Raw genomic sequence first — 17,640 nt, forward strand, 5'->3', positions numbered from 1 at the left:
TTGGGTCCCCACCTAAGCAACGAAACTGCATGAGTAAGTGTCAGAGGCACTCAGTACAGTTACTGACGGCCCGTACCGTGAACGATCGCCGTCGTCGACCCGCCGCTGTCGTTGTCACCGTTGAATCGAGTCGAGTTCGTTTCACCATGCGTTGCTCTCGATAAACACATGCGGTTAGTAAGTGACGTTACACATCTCTGCATCTCACTCCTCGTCTCTACTTCGTTCTCTCTTTCATTCTCTCTTTCCAACCGCACAACGTCCCCGGGGACAGATATTCCGTGACTCGCGAGCACCGTCACGGATGTTCGCAGGTGTTTTGCATTCTCCTCAAAGGACATCCCCTGGAGTGACCGTAAACGCCGATCCTCGCGCTCCAACAATTGCCGCGATAACGATTCCCAGCGGGGAGCAGTGTTTTCGCGAGATCGTTCCATCTGTCGTCGATTAAATTACGCGCAATCGCTGATCGCCTTATCATTCTGGTGCATCGACCGCGGAGAACGCGTAAGTGTCCATAGTCATCGATGTCCTTTCTGTAGTCGCCCACAGTTTTTGGACGGCCGGTGCACTGCGATGTTTGCAATATGTTTCGCTGAATGTCCAGTTTCTGTGGGGAAAATTGCACTTTGCGGTTGAAATGGGGACAGATCGTCGTTGACTGAACGTGTCTATACGGAGATCCGATAGATATAGTTAGGAATTGCACCAATACCGTTACGCGTAGCATTTGCGAATCGACATCTTATCGTTGATTTGGAGAAATAAATAAATACAAATTGTCGTTGGATTAGAGGGAATCGTGTTCAATAATCGTACGTCTCTGATAAGTCTATCTAAAGAGAGAGTGTGGTGGGTAGAGAGAAAGAGAGAGAGAGAGAGGGGCAAGGTGAAAGATAAGATTGATGGTCAGGTGTAGTTCGCGGAAGAAGTGACAGTGGTTTCGAATGTGTATATGGACGAGGTCGCAACGATGACCGTTCCACCGACACTGCCGCCGAAGGCTCAGGCCCGGGATGCGAGTCAGGTTGCCCGACAGACTGTGTCAATCCGGACTGTTTCCAATCCCCCCACGGCCACTCTGAGCACAGGGGCCGGAGCAACGGTATTCGTCGGACTCGGCGCTCCTGGCGTCGATTCCGCGGCAGCCTGTAGGAGAAGAATCCCGGAAGTGCAATCCGCGAACGGCTACGGTAAGCAGAACAGCGTGAAGCCGACGGTGCAGCAGAGCCAGCAACAGCAGCAGAGTACGCAACAGCAGCAGCAGGCCGCGCATGTGGTGAAGATCAGGATCAATCCGGATGGTGACAAGAACGGCAGGGTAATATCCACCGTACGTCTGACACTGGACGAAAACGTTGGCCACGAAGTCGAGCAGGAGAACGGGATCGCGTGCGAACGTTCGAGCAAGCGTGACGGTGGTGTGGTCGTGAGTGCGACGAATCTGGTGAACGAGCAGCATTGTGGAAGTGCCGGTGAGGCCTGTGTGAGGATCAGTGTCGGCTGCAACGCCTTCGAACGCAACAACAACAACAACAACGAAAAGCGTAACAGGAACAACGACGGATCAGAAAAAGACATGGTCCAGCGCGATACGTCCGACACCTTGAACAACTCCTCCGCCAACAACCGTTCGAGCGCCTGCTTCTACTACAATAACACGTACCAGAGCCCGTTAGCCGGGATGGTGATGTCCAGCGGACAGTGCTCGCCCAGCGATACCTTGGACAGCGGAACTTGCAGCGACCTGGACGGCACACCGCCGCCACTGCCCAAGAAGAAGAACGCCAGCACGGTGACACTCGCCAGCGAGCAACACAAACGCACTGGTAGCTTGACTAGTAGCGGCGCGGAAGTGGACAGCGACGATAACGAGAGCAATATCAGCTGCGACTCCTTAAACGCTGGCGATCTGCATGACAGTATAGAGTCCCGAAACGCGAATGAAAGTATCAGGGCGTCCCCAGACTTCCAAGACAGCTTCCAGAACGGGGACGTCGATCATTCCGCGAAAGATACGGTTTTGAATTTGAATCGACTGGACTTGTCGAGCGAGGGACCCATGCCACCTGCCACGACACCGGAAGTCGAGTCGAATTCACGCTCGACGAGCGTCTCACTCAGCGTCTCGCCGTCACCGTCCGCGGCTTCCACCCTGTCGAAAGCGTCCTCCACGCCGAGGATCAGAAGTCCCGATCCCGTGATCGAATTAAACGGGAAATCGCCGTCCCCCATGGTGAAGGAGTGCACCTACGAGGAGAGAAAGCAGGAGCAGGAGAGGATAGAGCAGGAATCGGCCGGCGGTGACGTCGACGCGAGCATCAATCCCGTGACGGGCAAGAAGTACCTCTACGAGTACGACAGGTTTTACAAGTTCCACGTGAACGAACTGAAGGGCAACAATAAGGACGCGAGCAGGGGAGTGGTGTTGGGGGATAAGGACACCGACGAGTGTTTTGCCGGTTACAAGATCCTCGATAAGGAAGCCATACGCAGTGCCAAGGGAACCGTGCGCGGTGTCAAGAACAGAGTACGAGCAGGGATCGCGACGTTTCTGCAGAAACCCTCCTCGCAGGTTGGTATCACAGTCTTATTCCGTTCACGGGCTACGAGGAATTCCTCTTGCGTGCCAATTAACGGCCAATTCCAGGCACGGCGGAATGCTAAAGAGGTGTACAGGGAAGCGAATGAAAACTTTAAATTAAGCGATGTTTATCGGACGCCCGGGACGATGTTCCTGGAACGTTATCCGGGTAGAACCGCGACTTCGCGTTCGAGAGGGGAGGGGGGATAGGAGGAGATACGAAAGAGTTCAAAGAACGCGGAGCGGCTTGGATGAGAGTATCGCGAACTGTTTTTATGAATCTTTGAATAAAAGTTCTTAATCAAGTGGTAGACTAGGTTTGGTAGAAGTATCCCATGTGTGTATTCTGTGTCTGAACTATAATTTAATTTTAATTAATTCTAATGCGAGACATAAGCTCCACGGTTTCTCGGAAGCATCCACCACAAAGGATAATGTAACGCATAATGAATACACGTTCGTTCTTTATTGAAACAAGCGGCTGTGCGCACTTAGCTTGCGAGTTGCAAGTAACTCTCGATTTGATATTTCATCGAATTTTAGGCGAGTGTGCACTGTTTGCTTTAACGAGACAAGCAAACGTAATGTTTTTCAGACCTGCTTTAAAGTGTTAGGTCTGGCACTACTTGTGGAACAGGGTTCAAAAAATATGGCAATAAATGTGTCTACAATAAATATTTTGTTTTGAAATTTTTATCGAATAAACTTAAAATATTGTATAATATCATAGTTTTACATGTTTTATAAAATATTAATAAGTACTGAAAAAAAAATGATTTAAAATATCCATTTTTTCACGCCACTGACTAGAGTTAATCCTTTAAAAAACAAGTCAGGGAAGTGGTTAAGGGTAAAAGTAGCGAGGAGACGGAACGAACGATTGAACTGTCCGCGACCAATCGTCGACGCGCTTTAAACATAGACTTGTCGGACCACTGCCGGACCTACGAAACGACTGATCAATTTGTTATGCAAATCAGCCGTCGACACCGCGACGGCTTGACGAGCGTTTCGAACAAAGTTGGAATCGAATGGCGTGGATAGGCCGCGTCGACGCTTACCATGTAGCCCTTTTCACGAGTACGATACACTCGACTCGATCCACGTCGTCGACGAGCACGCGAAAAGCGTTAGATTTACAGTTAGATCACCTCGCGTCTGCGGGTGACCAGTTTAGATCGACATTGACTGACATCGATCGATGACGCGGACACAGAACGACACGCGTCCTCGTGTGGTTCCCGATGCAAGGTTTCCGGTGTTGCTATGCTGCATAGACACACGCAACGGGCGAATCGTACACTCGATGCAGAACAGATCGACGTAACGGTAGATCCGATAAAGCGATATCACTGCTACGTGGTAGAGAGTGTTCCACTTGTGCCTAGCCACGAACAGAGATGGCCGAAACTCTTATCTGGATACCATTTTCCAATAACGAATAGAAGATAAACAATGTTTGATCCCTCGCTCGGTAGATAAAAATTGCAATCTGAATTGTAAAATGGAATCGCATTACTTGAAACTTTGATTTTAAAAAACTTAACGTTTAGTTATATATAAATGATAATAAAATAATAAATAAAATAGTAAAGAGTGTACGATATGATACTCATACATCAACCATTCATCAACAAGAAAAAAAGAAAAGATTCTACCGCGAGAACCTAAACCGAGAGCTGATGAAAATCAGTAGATTCAGCGAATAGCGGACAGACACGAACTAAATCACATTCAATCGTAAGCGGGCCTCGAGAATATTCAGACTCCATTATGTGGAAATTGAAGACCTCTTATAAAAAGATATTATTCCACATTTTAGAGTCACTTTTATAATATATAACCAACCATTGATGTCTCTGTTTATAGTGGAAATTTCGCTCCATCCTATATGCTCCCAATTTTCCGTAACACTGGTTTTCTTAATAGCGTTATTGATCAAAGATACTATCTCCGCATACACAACGCGAACACCTTTGATGCAAGAGAAGGTATCAGATTGTACAATATTCGCTTGTAAAGCAACGTAATCACCGCTTTCGCAACATGTTTCTTAAACCTTCCACGCAACAGGTACATTTACGGGAGTCATTTACTTAGCGACAATTTTCCTTGGTTTCTTAACGCGCTTCATTAGAAAGAAAAAAGGAGAACACCAGACGTTGCTACGGTCAATGTTCTAGCACAAGGAGTACCGAGAAAGAATCTCTTGCAAAGCTAAGATTAGACCACTCGTTAGAAGGTAATCTGTAACCGCCGCGATGTAACTGTACCGTTCTTGCCTTTGCTGGAAAAATGAGATCAAAAAGGCTGTAATTTCCACTTTTTTTCTAGAATTTGAAACGCGATACGTGGTAAAAGCGCAAATTCATAGTATTTTAACTTTTTAGTTCGACGTGTGCGGTAGATCTGTAGCTATAACTGAAACTATAAAATGTGGAATAACACCTTTTTACAAGAGAACTTCAAGTTCTAGATAATCGAATCTTAATATTCTCGAAGCACGCTTACGATTGAATGTGATTTAGTTCACGTCTGTCCAATACTCGCTGAATCTACTTATTTTTATCAGCTCTCGTTTCAGGTTCTTGCGAGAAAATCTTTTATCTCAATTGAACACATTTGTCTAAATTAAATGGTAAGCTTAATATTTCCAAATAAATGTTTCATTTTGAATATGTACAGGAATAAATTTTACGCACGTGTATATTTATACTGAAAAATTGATATGGAAACATAAAATCCATCATTCAATTTAGACAAATTTCTTCAATAAACATACAGGATACGAATACTTACGTGACTAACTGTACATAATTAAAATTCAAGTTTTTGAAATCAAAGTTTCAAGTATTATAGTATTATTATTTTATGTCTAAAGATCTTATTATTATTTCTGGCACCATGCTCTTCTATATTACGGGCGAACAATACGTGCTTTACCGAAAATTATCAGCACACAACACGCAACAACGTTTAATTGACGAAAAGAATTCGAGATCCGCTCGATACGGGAACCACTCGAGCGGAACACGTCGAGTTTAACATGACGTAGGAATGCGAAAGGGTTAAACGCCCCGTGTGGCGTTCCACGGTTCAAACAAAAGCTACAGGAGGTTCCACCTGCAGTCGCATACGGCGGTTAAAGCGATGAAAAAACGAAGGATAGGAAGTCACTTCCGCGTGCTTAACAATACAAAACTAACGTCAGATATCTCTGACATAAGAGAACGCACACGGACGGAAAGCGCTGTCGTAATTTCCTGGTGTGTGCGAGTCGGGGCATTATGCATCGAGATGCATCGATGGAAAGAGATACTTACCAGTTCCTGGAAGACTCCTTCTCACCGTTATCGCGCATTATCGTTGATGTAACGCATTTCATGCACATCGTTGATGTAATCATCGCGTTTATCGAGTTTCACGGGGCTAGAAAGTTCAGTCTATGCGAAACAATGGAAACAATGAAATTAAAATAGATGCCTGTAAGATGGAAAAAGTAATTGAGTATAAATATGGTCAATGCGGGGAAATTATCACCGATGAACTGTGTTCCTATTAAAGGGTTATTAATTGGAAACTACTGTGATGGTAGTACGTATTCACATCATTAAGTTAACATTAATCCAATATTAACGTACGCTCCCAAAATCGTGTGTTCAATTGTACAGAGTGTACATACAATTTATTTGATTGGTTATAATGTTTGTGTGTTCCAAGCTTCGCGTATTTGCCTGTCTAGTTTGCCTAACGAAGTTTAACATAGAAGCTAGACGGTAATATACGGTGTTATTTCAATCTGTTGTTTCATGAATAGTTAATGTAACACTAACATAGATGCGATCCCGTAGAAAAGGTAATTTCCCAATCCCCATTTATTATCACTTTTCCGTTTACATTTTAATAGTTTCACTGCTGAATTATTCAGTAGTAAGAAAACCTTTGGATTCAATTAATTTTCGCAATATATTTTTCAATAATTACATTCATAGATATATGTAAAAGTTCAACGAGGAAGTAAAAAAAATTGTACAGAATTGCCCATGAAAGCCGAAATTTGGATATACGTGGAAAATAATTTTCCTATCCACTTTTTCAATAATTACTTTTCAGAGGGAGAAGAGTACTTGAAGTTTAAAAATTGATCGATATTAAAAAGGCTACGACCAAAAACCAATTAGTACTCTGCGTTAAAATTATACACACGTGCATGAAATGATTCGTGTAAACCAAGCCAATTAAGTTTATTTAGCGTCGGTATTAAAATTAATTATTGGGAATCCAATCCATTTAGTTCAATGAGTGCTTCATATGTACAAATTCCGTTTAATAAATCTGTAAATACATTCCACGAATAAGATGATATTAAATATATAAATCAGAATTAAATTAACATACATTTTCAATATAAATAACCTGTAAATGCAACATTACTCAATCAGGCAGTTGCGATATTAAAAATATAACTATAGCATTACAACATTGCTGTAAATATACATGAAATATTTTATACTGCGCAGTTTACATTTGAATAAATTTGTAGCTGCTGTATTTGTTTACAGAATGCGTACACTTTGACTATTTTTCGTTAACCAGTTTTTCTCTGTCCAAATCTGCACCGGTTGTGTACCAAATATTATTCTCCGCTAATTGTGGATTATATGTAAAATATGTAGCGACACATCGACCTGATAAAACCTGTGTCCCTAGTTGAACGAAAACGCGCGCTCGCGCCGGTAGAGCAACTTCGCGAGCGATTAACTAGCATTACGCGTGTAATTAAAACGTCGGAGCCTAACCGGTCGAGTAATCCAGTTTTGGAATGTACGCACTAAATTAAAGACCCCGTGGCGGAGCGCGAACGGGGGACTGGTCGGTCCGTTTCTTAACCTGAAAATTTAATTAAAAACCGCCCGGGGGTTTCTCCTTGTATCGCAGACACACGGGCAATTAAACATAATTTGTAACGTAGCATAATTGACAGAATAAACCGCCGCTGTCTCTCGGATCCGTTCAAAGCGCATTTCACGTATAATTATCGATTAAATCGATGCCTCGAACAAATCCCCGACCGAAGATATCGTTTCGTGATCGGTGAGAAAAACTGTAAGTAGAACAAATATGCCGAATGAAAGTTCAGTAGGTACGCTTTGAATGTTTTTCTGTTGACGTTAAACGTCAATTTAAAGACTTTTTTCAGTTTGTGGCAACAAAAAAAGAGATCTGTTCCTTCCGCGAAGAAAGTTATCGACGCGTGCGTCCGCAGCTTAATACCGTCGGTTATAATCGACGGTTACTTTCCCGCGCGCAGCATAAATTTCTGTCGAAACTAATTCGCACGGGCAACCACGGGGGCAACCCACTTCGGACGAGGGTCTGACGACCTCCTGACGAAGAAGGTGAAATGATCGATGATAAACGCGCCAGAAACACCCGACCCACTTCATCGTTCAACGAGGAACTTTCTTTTCGATCGTTTCTGGCTACGCGCGGTTCGAAATCGACACTTATGGGCAGGCGGCATGTCACGCTTCATGTTCTATTTCACCGTCGATGCTTATTTGGCCCGAGAGCGAGCAAAGATTCAAATGCTCTTTGTACTTCGTGCCAGCTGCGCGATAGAAGTCGAGGAAATCAGGTCGATGAAAAGTGCTTTAAGCGACTAACCTCGCCAGCTGACCTTTGGAGAATAATTCCCTTGGAAAACCTGTGTGTACTAGCGATTGGGAGTTGTTTCGCATTTTCGAGCGATTTTTGTAAAAAAAAATAGCGCCATTTCTTTGCGGATTGCGCCACGGTTCAATGTGGCAATGTTGTAACGTAAATTTATTCGTGTCCACGCTTCTGGTCGATGCGTTTCTTGCCGAACAATTTTCGAAAGTGCTCGTTCGGCGCGATGTAACCGCGCCGCGAAGGTTGAATGAACCGCGAAGTGGCTACAACCGATAATCGGAATCGTGCGAGTACGGCCGACCCACTTCTGCGCACTGCTTCCGCCTTTTCGTTCTTGCAATTCCTCTCCGCGAAGGACGTTACGAATGAATTATCACCTGTTTTTGCAACGTTTCCCCCATTTTTTTTATGAAAAGCCTTATTCCGTTGTCTATCCCTTAACAATATTTGTTAACATTCAGTAAGAATAATTCAGGGTTCTAATTTCATCTTGATTTGTCCATTAGTGTCAGAGAAATCTACCGAACTATGTGACTAGGAACTTCTAGTAGAATCGCATGATGATCTCAGACATCTGAGATAATTATACGAAAATTGGCGTGCTTCTTCTCGAAACATGGTTGTACATGTGTGACAAATATCTCTTGATCTCGTACTTGTTTCTGAATAAAATCTTGAATATCGCCTAAGAAATGACGTTTCTAACGAGAGTACCACCTTGACTCCGAATCGACTCCAGTGTAGCAAGTGGTAAAAGCCAGGTATCATGAATTTCCCGGTTAAAGAAAACGCGGCAGGCATGTCCATGAGACAAATCGGGTGGGAAAAGAGAAAGCGGGTCAAAGAGGCCACCGTGGCGACAGCGCCAGCGATCAGCAGCTTTAACCTCCTCTTGGATTCGTTCAACCTTCTCTCTGGTCTCCTTATTTCATCGTCTTCCTCGGCTGCTGCGCCTCTTGTGATGCACGAGTACTAGAAACGTGAAACAGAGCCTCGACTATAATTTTCGGATCTCCAGTCGCTGATCATATTATTGGAGGCAAGTATTCTAGGCTGAACAGACGAAAATAGTCGGTAACGATTTCTGGATCATTTAACTTCCACGTTTATTAAGTTTTCTTTGTTTGTTACGTTAAATACTACACGCTTCGTAACACTTTAACGGCCTGCACGTTTCACGGAGACTGACCACTGGCGACTTTCACAAAAGTGCTATTAATGTAACGAATGCCTTCAAACTGTCCGCTGATCCGAAATCTTTCAACACGACGTTTGGTAAATATCGAAGTGTCACTAATGACGCTGAATAAGATGAATGTTTGTTTGCAAAATTTGTTACTTGTCAACCTGTCAGAAGCAGATCAAAAATTGCAATGATTAATTTCCGATTCATCCTGTAGATGCGTCTAATTTTGCAGTTTGATTTGAAGATAGATAATCTATTTCATATTCGTTTACGAAGTAATTCATGCTTTTTAGTAAGAGATGAGCTGTTCACTATACAAATCGATTAACTCCATAAAACAAGAAGTTGAGAAGTTATTATAAATATAAAAAGTTGACTATACCAAATGCTTTGATACTTAAATTTAAGATTTTTCAAAAAGTGGAGTTGATCGATTTGTGCAGTAAACGGCAAACTAATATCGTGAATAGTTGCTATTTTATAAAATTCCAAACATGCCCTAGTTCTTCCATAGCCAGGCTGGAGTGCACTTCGACAGCGCCGCGAGTTTCTTTCGTTTTCCACAATTCTCGGTACGTCTAGCGTAAAAATATCCAACGATGCATCCAATCGTAACCGTAACCGTAGCCATTAGCGTGCTGTGCAAAAAGGTACTCCTTCGTTTCGAAGCCTCCGACCGTAACAGCAGCTCGAGAGAAACGACGAGGAAGGAGGCATAATCGTAGCTTCGATTAGTCGCGTTATCGGTGAATTCCAAAGACTTATGGGAAACACTAACAATTAAATACTTGAAATGATATAGAAAAACTTCATTTTTACACATAGATAGATATTTTACGTTGTATCCTACTGCATTATGCTATTAGACTGTGTATAATGCTGTATGGTGGTGGAATATTCAGTATTATGTAGTATTATGCTCTATTTTGCTGGAATATTTTGCATTATTGTATATTTTTCTGTATTATACTGTGTTGCGATATGTAGTATTGCATTGTACCTTGCTACGTTGTATGATGCTGGAATATTCTGTATTTTGTAGTATTATTGAAAAACTCCATTTTTACATATAATCCACTTCTGACACACAAAGTCATGGATACACCGTTCGTGTACCGTTAGTAAATGTCGAATTTTACATAACACAGGTGTACGCGCGTATGCGGGCTCGCACTAGTAACCCAAAATTTCGGGAATCTGGCTGTACTTGGAACCGGTTTATCAAATCTATAACGGAAACGCTGGGATACTCGAAATGTCGTAACGGGAACGCCAGCGATCCACGGCACAGAGCTGTACGTCCTCGCTATACGGTACAGGTGAACTTCAGACATAGTAAACTTGCAATTCGTAACTTCTTCTCTAGGTGAACTTCAGACATAGTAAACTTGCAATTCGTAACTTCTTCTCTAGGTGCAACGCACCTGGTCTGATCTATACGTGACGTCTCATTTAAGAAAACCTTTTTCGCAAATTCCAACTTTCTCCACGCCTGTGAATGTAGACACTGTCGTCTAAATCCTAGGAACCCTGTGTTACTCTAACCTATAGCTAATGGGATTAATCCAATGAACTTCGTATTGCAAACTTGCGCGTCATAACTTCTCCCATAACATCTGGTCTCATCTAACTTTTCATTCAAGATACATTTTTTACGAACCACAACTTTCTCCACACCTGTGAACAGTATATTACCTGTTACTTGGACACGGTGTCATCCACTACAAACCCTGCGTCATCCCAACCTCCGGTTAGTGCGATGGTTTACTCTTTTGAGCTCATGACACAGTTTACCGAGAAATAGCTCAATCGAAACGTAGGTAAATAATTACGATTCTATCATAATATATCGCGTTGGGATTGCCGCGAGAAACTCTCAGCGCAAGATCATCCGATATTTCTAGAAATGGTGCAATTGTTGCTTCTTTTAACGCGCATCTAACGACGCGCCTCTGCCGCGTGGTACATCATTAGCCTTACGTCATTTCGTGGAACTACGGCGTGTTTCCCAAGCTGCTTCCCACGAGACCGTGACTTTAGCGAGAATGCAAATTTGTCCGGCAATTAATTAACCCCTTCAAGCTTGCTCTCCTATGCGGTGCTACATATATTGTGATACACATGGATTTCAAGACTTGAACAAAAAATATACACAATTTTCATTCATAATCCAAGATAGATCAATTTTATTTGTATTAGGTCGTCCTACAAGTTCATGCCACTTATTTTTCTGCTATTATTAATATGTAAAACGTACACTTAAGTGCTATAAGAAATAGTAATCTCTCTCGTTTTACAATATTTTCCCACCTTTCTGACATAATTATTACACCGTCACTAGAAAATTTCTGTAGTTCTTTTAATTAAATATTGACTCGGTCTGCAGAACGAACTTATGAGATGACCTAATATTTAGATGTGGCTTTATTCAAAATGGAATGTCAGTAAATCTTGTGCATTGCCAATAGATATTATTGCAGTGTACATTCCTCAAACCTGCAACGATTCATCAGTGTCAACAAAAGAGAGTTAGCAGATCTTCCTCGTTAGTAAATTATTTACGTCGATCTATGAATTCCACAAGTCCCCCATTGTGCATCCACCTGACATCCTCCGTCTCGCGTATGGAAGAAACGCGGTAATTGCGGCGACACGGGAGCGCGGAAAAACGAACGGTCCGTGAGAAAGAAGCGATTCCACGGCCGTCATGCACCGACAATAGGCCAGCTAGCCACTTTCCATTCACGGCGTCGTTGACATTTCTGCGGCGCAGCCGCCGTCGATCGTGCATAAATAATTAAGCTGCGTTTATGAAAGCGCACTTTCTTCGACTAATTCGGCATTCCTGTCGTCGCACGTCAATTAACGACGTTCCCTGGAATTCGTAAGCGTTTCGAAAACACGCGAATGTCCTCGCTGAGAAGTCTCCAAGCGAGGGAAATTTGCATTTAAGGCCCCTGCTTGGAGCGACGATGGTCGATTGTGCTTCGTAAATGGAAGAATTACTCGTTTTTCTTGCAAATCAGGCTGATGGACGCAAAATAACGAAATTGTTTGTTACTATATTCTGTTTCGGATGTGTATTTGGTAACATTTAATAATACTAATGTTTTGAGTGGGATCATTTAGAACCAACATTTAGAAAACATTTGTGATGAGATATTAAAAAGTAGAGGGAGTAATGTTACTTCGCATACAATGAAAAAATTACTAGTTAGCTGGATTAATAGCTTGTCTATCAAGATTGCTAACAGAAATGTTAAGAGCCCACGGTGGATACATTAATGAAAAGTTTGAATTGCTTTTATCTTATTACTGATGAGACATTAAATAAAATATGTTCTCTAATACAGCACAAACTAAGTATAGAAATATAAATGATCTTCATTAATAAATTCGTAACTTTATTTAGATAAATAATTATTCCAATTAAGGAAGTGTTCACATACTTTTGAGCGGCAGTGTAGCTGGCTCGATGTAGGATATTGGTCATACTTCGTGATTGGAAGGATTCAAATTCCTCGCGATGCAATAAACGAAGGAAAGTATAGACAACAGAGTAATTGCGTAACTGTATAAAGGCGAGTTACAGCCAAAGACTGCTTTTAAATCTAACCTCAAAGATATTCCACGGAACAAAACAGACCGAAAGAACTCAGAAAAAGTTGAACGAAATGCTGATGGATAAAAGATTTACTAGCGCGTTTCAATACAGAATAAGTTGGAGAAATAAAAAATTGTGTACAGGCCGTGATTCGCGAATAATGTGTAAAGAAATATTCTGAAGAACGATGATATTCTTCCAGTACAATGCCTCTCAACCTTTTTTTCCACGCAAACGGGTTTAGAACAGACCAACGCACAGAGCACTCCTCTTCAAAGTAGGAAACATCATTAATACTATAAAGGGATTTTTGATACAGTTGAGTGAACATATTCTAAGAATATTCTTTTGAGTAATTTTCAAGTGACGAAAGCTCATCTGCAAATACATCGTTTTCATTATTTTTGTTAGAAATTTGTTCGCTACACACCGGTGTGCATCGTCACACATGCTAGGAACTACCGGAGCCGAGGATCCTTTAATTATTTCGAGCAGTATAATTTCTACCTGTCATGTAAATGAAGCAGCACTTTTAATACCGTGACTTAATTGGTCTTCTTTTTATAAGATCACGGTCCGTGAACAATGAACTCCCCGATAATTAAACTGTAAATTGACGCGAGAAATCGATGTTTCTGCCTGATTAAAAAATTAGTACAGCGATCGCGAGTAAGCCTACGTTGAGAATAATGAGGAAGTGAAAGCACATAATTGGAAATTCGTCAAAACAAGCCTTCCTTCTTTCTACTAACCGCGTTGAAAATCGAGTTCATGCATGTTGATCCCGTGCCAATGAAATAGGCGCCATGTCGAATGATCCATGGAATACTTAATTAACCCCTTCGTACTCACACCTAAGTGCATGCAATGTTATTTCTTTTTTTTAAATACCTATTAGTCGACTTTTCGACGAGGCAATAAAATTGCAAACACAGATTTCATTTAAAAGTATAATATAAATGATATAATATTGATTTCATCTAGATAAAGCACTTTAAATTTTAAACTATTTTGCTGAAACCGAGGTGGGAATTTTTTAAATTTTATATGGAATCATTAATTAAAAATGAACGAAGAAGTCGATGAAGTTCTTTAAAATGCACGACAATTTATTCCAGCGTATTGAGAATGCGCACCTAGCGCTTCCGTAGAATTCATTTATTAAAGTTCAAACAAATTTCATTTTTCACGTAACAAAATTTTAGGTATTAAATGAAAGAAAATTTTCAATTCTAAACTCTATTATTGAAACTGCAGCTGGAATTTGATTAAATTTTAGAAATATTTGATTTTAATTACAGCATGGAACAGTCTGAACGCATCCGATTATGGTAGTAATTAATTTGAGACACTGGAGATCATGGCATACGTGCAACGTATGGCGTCAAATTACTCGCTTCGAAATACATATAGGGTGTTCCAATAATCGCGATACAACTAGAAAGTAATTTGACTCTTAATATAATTTTCATATAGACTTTAGTTAATGTTAATGATGTTAATTTGTTAATGATAGAAAATGAAAAAGAAATTTATTGTTGTTGGTTATACGAGCAAATATTCTACACTTGTTTTTGCATGAGGAGTCAACCGCATTTTGGTCGTACTGTGATTACTACACACTGAAATTCAGAGGAAACTGTCATGGCATACAAGCAAAAGTAATATCTGACATGATTCACAGTTAGAGGAGTGACTTTGATTGGTCAATTGGGTTAGATCTGTTTACAACTATGCGAGTGCAGCCAAGGAAATGCAATTTCCCAAAAATCCATAGAACTATGTGACAAAACTCACACTTTCTCCAACATCAGTTGCGATGCTCCAAAAGTGACATGTACGCGTTTCTTAAAATATGTGGCTTCTGTACAAAAATTACTACATATATCTACATAATATTCGAATTTCTCTCGCCGATTCGATAGTAAGAAACGAACCTGGCGAGGATCAAGTCGCAATATTACGATGTTCGTGCGTTAAATAAAATTCCCCATCCGCGAGGAGGAGCAAATAAAGATAATGACACTTTATTCGCCATCTTTATAAATCGTAAAGGAATGCGTACCATTGCGGCGTCTGGAAACTTTCTAACAGCTTCGAGGAAAGATGGGAACGAGTCCTTTCTCAGGAGGCCAGAAAAAACTAATCTTCATCGAGTCGAGATCTAACCTCCCTCTGTTGTAATCCAGATCTTCAACGAAATGGTGAGATAATGTTCAAGTTTCTACGCGCTCCGTCCAATCTCTGTTCATCGAAAAATTTCATCTGTTAACCCTTCTTCGTTTCCCACCTATTACGCCTACGCCGTGAATTAGGGAATTTTATCGTCAACGGTTGTAGAGATGTCCTGAATTCAGGTTAAGTAACTATTTATTGGTGGAATTCATCGTTAGCTGCTAATCGGACTTCAAGCTACAGTTGCGTGAACGTGGCAGTCAATCAATATTAAACGACCGGGAATATTTTTCCTACACGATGCATCGAACGAGTCTCGAATGAAAAATGTAATTAAACGATGTGTGTAAACATCAGGACTAAAACTAAAATAAGTTTCAATGAAAATGATAACTCTTCAGTCGACTAAAATTAAAATCCAAAGGCAGAAAAAGTTAATCCAGAAACCTAATATTCCTATACTGATTGTAAGACTGTTACTACAACCACGTCACGATTACCGAAAGCATGTCGGTTACCCTACATTAAGCAGCAGTGTCTAGCACACATTTCACTCGAACAGTGAATCATCTTAAACCCAGAGAAAACGTGATCGTTTACGGAAACGATTGCAACAAATTAAATTCCGTATCTGGTACAATCGGACTAAAAATGCTCATCTGTCGACTCTTGCGCTTGCTTTATAATCATCATCTTAATGTAATTAAAAAGGGAAAGGTACATTTTGTTATACCAAAGCGAGAGACGATGGTGGTCGAGTGATTTTCGTGCGCATGTACAGACGGCTTTGACTGCACGCAATTTACGAGAACGAGACTGGTTTTTTCCTTTCTAAAATATGAAAATACACGACCGCGCGCTGAGCATAGCAATACCTACCTCGGCAGGTTCATTCCATTAAACTTCTGTGCATCGAGACGCAGCAACTCTCGAGACTTCTCAGAAAATTCCAGTCGACTGGATCTTGCGAATAAGCGTTATCCCACTTACAGAGAAATCGTCGCTGATGTCATTTGTCCGCTGTAACGTCTAGAGCCATTCCCGACGTAATTAATTGCTGATCCGTGATGATCTCTGATCCTACTCGACTTTTCGTTCCTGCGAATGATTGTAAGAATCTGTCTTCGAAAACATACATATTTTAGAATGACACTCTTACCAAGCAATTTACATGTCATAAGTAACCAAACAACAGAAACAGAATTCCACTACTGCTTTTTTCCATTTTTTTTTTTAACTACTTTATTTAAGGTCACATCAACTACAATGTTATTAGTGACCACGCCAATCATTACAATTTAATTATAATTTATTTAGATGTTATATTTCCTTAATATGTGAACTAATTTAAGGAATTCATTTCTGTTGTTAAGAATTGTTTATATACTATTTGAAAGTTTAATCTCTACAATCCCTGACATTCTTCAATTAAATGTTTTACTGTAATAGACTCGTCACAATAGTTGCATAATGGTGGCTGTGATATAGTTATTCCGTAGCAATAAAATTTAGATTGGCAAGTGATACTGGCCGTATAATTAAAATAATATACTCGCGTCTCTAAAAATTGTGTTTCAGAAATGTTTCTGTTATTATCCATTTATGGTAATCCAATTCTAGTTGCTACTTCCGTGTTGCAATCTTTAAAACGATATAAAAACCACGCACAAATAATGCAAACTTAAATACACAATTATTTCCAAAGGCGTAATACTGAGTTCGTAACGTTATTTTTATAGCCGAAGAAAAATTAAACTCGACCATAGCTTCCACGAATAATGGGAATAATTGCCTCATCGCAGACAGAGGCAACGTGGCAAAAAATGTCTGTAATTAAGTAACTTCAGCCCTGGTTATCTTGTAAATTACCCAGAGGTATACATTTAGACGACTCACTGTTTTCGCGACTCTGATAATCCGTGACGTAACAGAAGAGGTGCAAGAAATGTTAGCAAAACATCGAATCTAAATAATAACGTACCGTGTGTTCCGCGACTGTTACACGTTGGACGCGTGTAATTCCTGTAATAACAGCCTAGAAAAACCTTGTCATACGCGGAGATTTGTTTTCCTACATCACTCGCGTTAAAAATGTCAACACTTAAAACCTTGAAAAGGACTAAACATCCTGATCGAAACGAAAGTTGTTATACGAATAAAACGTACCTTGGAATTTCAATGAAAACGTAAAAATGTCCTGGAAAGTCTATAGAAAAATTGTTAACAGATCGTGAAATATTGTGACTTTTATTGAAATATTTTCTATCGTAATTGTGTAACGTGTTGTTGGATAGAGATGAAAAGGACCAAGGACGATGAAACAGAAATAGATGTCCTTGCTGAGGTTTCCATGGATTCCAGTGTATCCAGTTCATCGACATTAATAGTACGAGATGCGAGGTTGCTGCGAAGATTACC

General features: G+C 40.8%; 1 protein-coding gene across 2 annotated transcripts in view; it reads left to right on the top strand.

The window, feature by feature from the left end:
* The first annotated feature begins 29 nt into the window (after nucleotides 1–29).
* LOC128896026 (glutaredoxin domain-containing cysteine-rich protein CG12206-like) overlaps nucleotides 30–17,640 on the top strand; it is a 34,797-nt gene continuing 17,186 nt past the window's right edge. Inside the window, exons 1-2 of one of the 2 annotated variants that reach the window (XM_054159161.1) lie at nucleotides 30–173; nucleotides 914–2,575. In XM_054159161.1, the coding sequence (XP_054015136.1) occupies nucleotides 956–2,575 (1,620 nt within the window). In that variant the 5' untranslated portion in view covers nucleotides 30–173; nucleotides 914–955. Of the gene's footprint in view, nucleotides 178–913; nucleotides 2,576–17,640 lie in introns of both variants that reach the window. The other variant, XM_054159171.1, reaches the window with a different exon arrangement.

This window comes from Hylaeus anthracinus, unplaced genomic scaffold, assembly GCF_026225885.1.
Source record: "Hylaeus anthracinus isolate JK02 unplaced genomic scaffold, UHH_iyHylAnth1.0_haploid 0, whole genome shotgun sequence".
Lineage (NCBI taxonomy): Eukaryota > Metazoa > Arthropoda > Insecta > Hymenoptera > Colletidae > Hylaeus > Hylaeus anthracinus.